This window comes from Triticum urartu, chromosome 5 (assembly GCF_003073215.2).
Source record: "Triticum urartu cultivar G1812 chromosome 5, Tu2.1, whole genome shotgun sequence".
Taxonomy (NCBI): Eukaryota; Viridiplantae; Streptophyta; class Magnoliopsida; order Poales; family Poaceae; genus Triticum; species Triticum urartu.
This window is the reverse complement of record NC_053026.1, coordinates 640,430,320-640,436,771: the sequence shown is the minus strand read 5'-3', so window position 1 is coordinate 640,436,771 and position 6,452 is coordinate 640,430,320. Positions and strand designations below refer to the sequence as shown.

Below are 6,452 nucleotides of genomic sequence, written 5' to 3'. Positions count from 1 at the left end.
GGACCATCGAAGGTGAGGCGGGCCGTGAGCGACAACTACGAGAAGCGAGGGCTGCTGGATGTGAGGAGACATGATTTTTCTTTAAAGATGGGTGAGATTCGTATAGGGAAAAATCACCCACTCAAGTTGCAGCAAAAGTATTTTTTAGGGGTAGCAAAAGTTGTCTTTTTTTAGAAAGAAAAAGTTGGCTATGATTGGAAAATTGGGATGAGATCAATTTGTTGGGTCCACCCAACTGAAATGAGTCGGAAAGACATGGGAGGAGGACACAAACCTCATAAGTCCTACGATGGAGTTGTATCTCATCGAGTTTCATCGGACAAAGATGGAACAAACACTAATGCAATGACATCCCCTTTCTAGGACGTCGCTGCCTTGGACAAGCACTAATTGCACCAGAACGTATGCCCAACGGTTGACACCAACCTAAAACTCGTTGGAACACCTACCCCTCCGAGGAAGGCCATCAACATGGAGAAAGCGAGGAACTATTATTTTGGAATTTGACATACAAACAAACCCAACCCCCAGCCCCAGGCTTTTGCCAGCCCATTAGCCCAACTGTAATCCCTCCACGGCTGTGCAGATAACACTTCGACCATCTCTCGTCCGATCGTTCCTAAAAAAAATGAGTAATGCTACACTTACGAAGAAGTTTAATGTAATCTTACGTGATTAGCCACATGTCAAAATTTGTGATTGGGATTAGGTGAGGAGGGGCCCACCCCGATTAAAATCTTGCGGGGGGGGGGGGGGGGGGGGGGGTATTATCCAGGGAAGGTTACGTAAAATCTTACTGCGTAACTATTCGTAAGTGTAGGATTATTAAAAAAGAATCTCTCACCCGATTGAAAGCGGAGGAAACCTCACCTCGATCAGGCACTATGCCGCCGCCCTAGTCAACCCACGCTACGCCCCGTTTGCCTCTCATTCTTCCCATTATTCTGCAAGTCTCCAACTCCTGCTAAACTGCAGTGCGCACACACCCGGTTAAAACAAGTAATTTGTAACTTGTACCATCTAAATTCGTTTTTGCTACTCCTTCCATATCAGTCAAACTCAGTGAGTTGCTGATTTTAAATATATTACTTAGTCAATTTTATTTCATTGTGAACAATGATTTAGAAATCCAAGGTGGTGTGCTATATGGAGCTTGATGTATTTGCAAGCGTTAATGATATTAAGATCAAACAGTGCTATCATAAATGCAGAAACGCAAGAGGCTACTACCTCGTGCACTTTGTGAGAATGATGTATTATGTGTTATCTTTCTATGTGCAAAATTTCATATGAACGATCGACTTGGTCCATGTCTATTGTCTTGTTTCTAAATACTTCATTTTATGTTTGCAGCTGAAGGTCCTTCTCATTTCTGGTGAAGGAATGATGACCTAAAGTTGAGCAAGTCTTCGTTAATTTGGTACCAACGCTTGCAATGATGCACTTTGTTAAAACTATGTTTTTTGATTTTTTTTTCTCGTGGTAATAATGAATTCATGCTTCATTTTAATGTGATTTTTTAACATACTTTGGTATGTGTGGTATTTGACATTATTTTTAGTAACTTAACTTAGCCCTAGGCTTTGAGAAATCCTGCCTCTGGCTGTGGAGATGAGGGAGTTATTTTGACGTGTAGAAATCTAAATCAGCAAGCGAATAATAATTACAATCACAGCACTATGTATAAATATAAATGATAATATGTGAGGTATAATATTTATGTACTATTAGATGTATAGTTATAAAACTGGACTAAAGATGACTCCAAGATGAACTGGTTATACAATGCTTTTTATGGACAACTCGTATACCAAGCTCATTAATCACAAACTAGCGAAAATCATGATCTCCCTTAACGCACTCAATCCTACTCGTGTGTCTTCCTGCATGCATACATGTTCCCACATATGTATCAAATTTACTGTGGTTGCGAACTGTGGGTGAGACTAGAAACATTTATTACAGGTGATGAGCGCCGCTTTGCATAACAGAAATACTGGAAGGAGGGGATGATTCTCATGTGTACAAATATGAATCAACAAGTAAATAATAAATAAAAATATGGCAAACATAGAAATTGACTAAGTGAGCTATAATATTTCGGTCATAAAAAGCGTTATAATATTTATCTATGATTATATGTATTGTCTTAAATTTGGACTGAAGATGTATGGTCTTTAATATTTACCTATTTTTTATTTTTGTTTGTCTCTATCTTTTAAAATTTGAAATATATCAACAGAAAAAGAAAGAATTCAACTATCTCTTGTAAATTTCATGAACCAAAATTCATGAACATTTTTTAGACCCTTGAACATATTTTTAAAACCCATGAACTTTTTTTTAAAATTCACATACAATTTTTAGTCCATATGTATTTTAAAATTGTAACACTTGCAAAAAAACATTAATATTTTTAAGTATATGAAAAACTAAATTTCATGTGCATTTTTCTTAAATCTGTGAACATTTTGAAACACCGCAATTATTTTTTAATTCATAAATCCTTTTTGTAACCCGCAAAAAATATAGTATGATTACGAGAACACCTAGAAAAGTGATGAAAGCTAAATTTAGAGAGAAAAATAAGTTGCACCATGATGAAAGCTAAAAATTATTGTATGATTATTTTTATCTTTTTATTTTCATGGTGTTTTTGTTCTTTCGAGTTTTTAGGGTTCTTAATTTTTTTGGTTTTCTTAGGTTTTTTCCATTTCTCGATTTTTTTTCCAGGTTCTTCTCTGTCACGAGTGGGCAGTACATGTTTACTTTCGTGTGAAGCATAGTGGTGATTTTATTTTTCCTTTTTTCTTCTTGTTTTTTCCTTTCTTTTTCAATTTGCGAACATGTTGCTAATTCGTGAACATCTTTTGAAATTATCAACATATTTTAAAATCATGATCATTTTTTGAAATTGTGAACATTTTAAAAATTCGTCAACATTTTTTGAATTCGTGATTTATTTTTTGAAATCGTGAACATTGTGAAATATTGTGGTTTGAATATTGTCGAACATTTAGTTTTCAACCCAGGGTACTGCAGTGACTTGACCGAATATTGTGTAGCCTTGACTTGGATAGTAGCAAGCATATTGTTTAGTCGGTTCTTTATTTAGTTTTAGAAAAGGTGAATTTAAAAAAAATTGAGAACATGTTTGCTAAAAGGTGAAACTGTTTTTGAATTTTTTTCAAAAACACTAACTTTTAAAGTAGTATTTGTGAACATTATTTAAGACACAATAATTTTATGAAGGACTATATTTTTTAGAACACAATTGTAATTATTAAATATTAAAAAAAAGGATACCTCCTTGACATGCTCTGGTAAGTGGCGTAGATTGTTGCCGAAAAGGTAGAGGTTGAAGCCTGATGCCCGCGGTCTTCTTGTCAGACAGGCAACCTGCCTGTCTTCACCATATCCCTCCCTCTCGGGTTGGCCAGGATGTCCCCTACCATACAACGCGCACACAGCACTCCAAGAAAACCGCGGCGGCACCCCCCGGAAAGATACTCCACCGAAAGCTCCCTTCCGCCTATTGTTTCTCGGCTAAAATCCATTTCTTTCTGAAAAATCAATTCGGTTGAAAAGTGAATGCAGTAACTATGTTTTCCAAACACCCCATTCCTACCATAGAAGACCGGCACCTTTGGATGAGCCCGAACTCATTAGACCCGGTGAACAATAAGATAAAATAAAATAGCATGAAAAAATTGAAAATTCCGATTATTTTGTGGTGCAATATGCTCACACACATGAGCATTTTGAACCACAAAAAGAAATAGATTAAAAAATTTACTATTTAAGACGATTTTACTGTTGCTCATATGAGAGAATAGCCGCATCCGTTTCTTTGTTTCTTCCATTTGTGGAACCCCCGGGTGAGCACAGCACCGGCCGGCATGATCGATCTCCCATTGTTTTGGCAGCGGCGCCGAACCCACCCTCCCAAAACCGTGGGCCAACACACCTATAAAACCCTCCGGCCCTCTCCGCCGTCCCACATCACCATCACCACCACCACTTCACCGGAGCAGGAACACAGAACCACCTCCACCGACCGACCGACCGACGATGCGGGCGAGCTGCAACGGCTGCCGGGCCCTGCGCAAGGGCTGCGCCGACGACTGCACCATCCGCCCCTGCCTGACCTGGATCCGGGGCGCCGACGCGCAGGCCAACGCCACCGTCTTCCTCGCTAAGTTCTACGGCCGCGCCGGGCTGCTCAACCTCCTCGCCGCCGGCACCGACCCCGCCCTCCGCCCGGCGCTCTTCCGCTCGCTGCTCTACGAGGCGTGCGGCCGGGTGGCCAACCCCGTCTACGGCGCCACCGGGCTCTTCACGACGGGCCAGTGGGAGGCGTGCCAGGACGCCGTCCAGGCCGTCTTCGAGGGCCGCCGCATCCCCGTCCCGTCCGGGGCCTTCAGGCATCCCGGCTTCGTGGCGGCCTTCGACGTCCGCCGCCATGTCCCCAGGCCCAATGTCGTCCCTGCGCCTGCAAACGCCGCCGGCCCGCTCGGCGTCTCGCACGCTGGGCGCACCATGTTCAAGCGCGCGTCCTCCTCTTCGACGGCCAAATCCAAGAGCCCCTCCGGCGCCAAGCGCGACGGTGACCTCGACCGCGTGCCGAGCCACGGCGAGTCGGCCGGCAGCCACGACCACGTCGAAGACGACGGCGTGGCGGTGGCAGTGGCAGCCAAGCAGGTGAGGGGAGAGTCCGGGGACACCGAGGCTGAGGCGGCCTCGCACGTCAGCCAGGCAGAGCGGAACCCCCCAGTGCTGCCGCAGGTGGCCCGCGACGACGACGAAATTGGGCTGGAGCTGACGCTCGGGTTCGGGCCGTCAACGCGCGTGATGAGGTCGCCGCCGGCGCGCTCCGACGCGGCCAGCAGCTCGGGCGCCGAGTGCGGCCACATCGGCCTGCTGCTTGACCTGCCGGTGTGAGACAAGAGACGCGGCGACAGTGCCGTCCTTCGTACTGCTGGCCGAGAGAGACAAAGAGACAAAAATGGCAGTTTTTTTGGGATCATCGTTCGTGTCATACTGACACCAGTGAGTATAAGAGAGAAGAATAATGCCGTACCTGAAACCTGGAGATTTTTCAAATTAAATTCAAGAAGTATCTGTGTATGCTGAGTGCTTTGTTCCTGGGTATACATCAATAAAATCAATTAATTTTCAGAACATAAATGACTGCGTAAGGGGGAGTGAGCGACTGATTGTGCTATTAAATACAACAATAGCGTGTACACCTTATGATACATGTACTTTTGTAGGTAGATCAAAACTTCACGGACCTCGAAACACCGGCATCGACTCCGCCTGCACACCCGCGGGACCAAACAAGATTCAACGTAACATAACCTTCACCTGCCCTTCGCCGGAAGCAGAGGCACCACCCAAGCGGGGACAAAGCAGGAAATGACCTTATTCCAACTCTAGGACGCGATCGTCTCTCGCCACCCTGGAACAGACACAAAACGTAAAAAAAGAAGGAAGAAACGGAAGCCCTACTGATGGCGTGAGAGGGAAGTGAGTGATTGATTGCACTATTAAAATCAGAACATGGCGTGTACACCTTAGAGATGCATGTACTTTTAGAGGTAGATCGAAACTTTACGAGCCTCGACACCGCGGCACCGGCTGCACCAGCACACGCCACAGGATCCAAACAAAACCCAGTTGAACATAATCTTCACGCATCTCCCGTCGGCACCGGAAGCACCACCTAAGAGGGGACAAAGCGGAAAAGAACCTTATGGCATCTTCAAGGCGGACCCACAAAACCGCCCGCATCTGTCCGGACCGTCGAAGCCATCCAACGCGGGCATGTATCGGTCTGCGGGACGGTCCGGACGCTTTTTCTCCTGCAAACCAGAGACTAAGTGGGGGAAGTTTGCGGGAGCCCGGATACCAGATACGTAGGACTCCAACACCCTCGGCCCACCCAAAACCATTCCCGGACCCCGCGCCTCCACCCTCCCCATTTTCTCTTCTTCCTTCTTTCTCTCTTGCCTTCGTCGCCGCTCCACCACCCCGGCCCTGGACGAAGGACCATGGATGTTTGGGAAGTCGTTGTTGGTGGTTGATGATTTTGATCCGAACAAAAGCACCAAGGAGTATGAGTTCAAACGGGTGCCGATTTGGGTGAGAGTCTTCGATCTACCGCTGGGAATGATGTGTCGCGATGCAGGACTGGCTATTGGGGAGATTATTGGTGAAGCACTAGAAGTAGATGCGGGAGCAGATGGTATGGCAGCAGGGAAGTACTTGCGAATTAAGGTGCGCATGGACATATCGAGGCCAATTATGAGAGGCTTTGTGCTTGATGTTGAAGATGATAAGGAGAAGGAGAAGAAGATATTAACCGTTGAGGAAAAGAAGAAGGAGGAGGAAGAGAACTGGAGGCGTTTCGAGTACGAATTCCTACCAGACTTTTGTTATATATGTGGCAG

General features: G+C 45.1%; 1 protein-coding gene across 1 annotated transcript; it reads left to right on the top strand.

Moving 5' to 3' along the window:
- The first annotated feature begins 3,980 nt into the window (after positions 1-3,980).
- On the top strand, positions 3,981-5,168 carry LOC125506432 (LOB domain-containing protein 42-like). Its single transcript, XM_048671247.1, has one exon. It carries the CDS (start codon positions 4,072-4,074, stop codon positions 4,939-4,941), a length of 870 nt encoding a protein of 289 aa, XP_048527204.1. The 5' UTR covers positions 3,981-4,071; the 3' UTR covers positions 4,942-5,168.
- Positions 5,169-6,452: the final 1,284 nt, after the last annotated feature.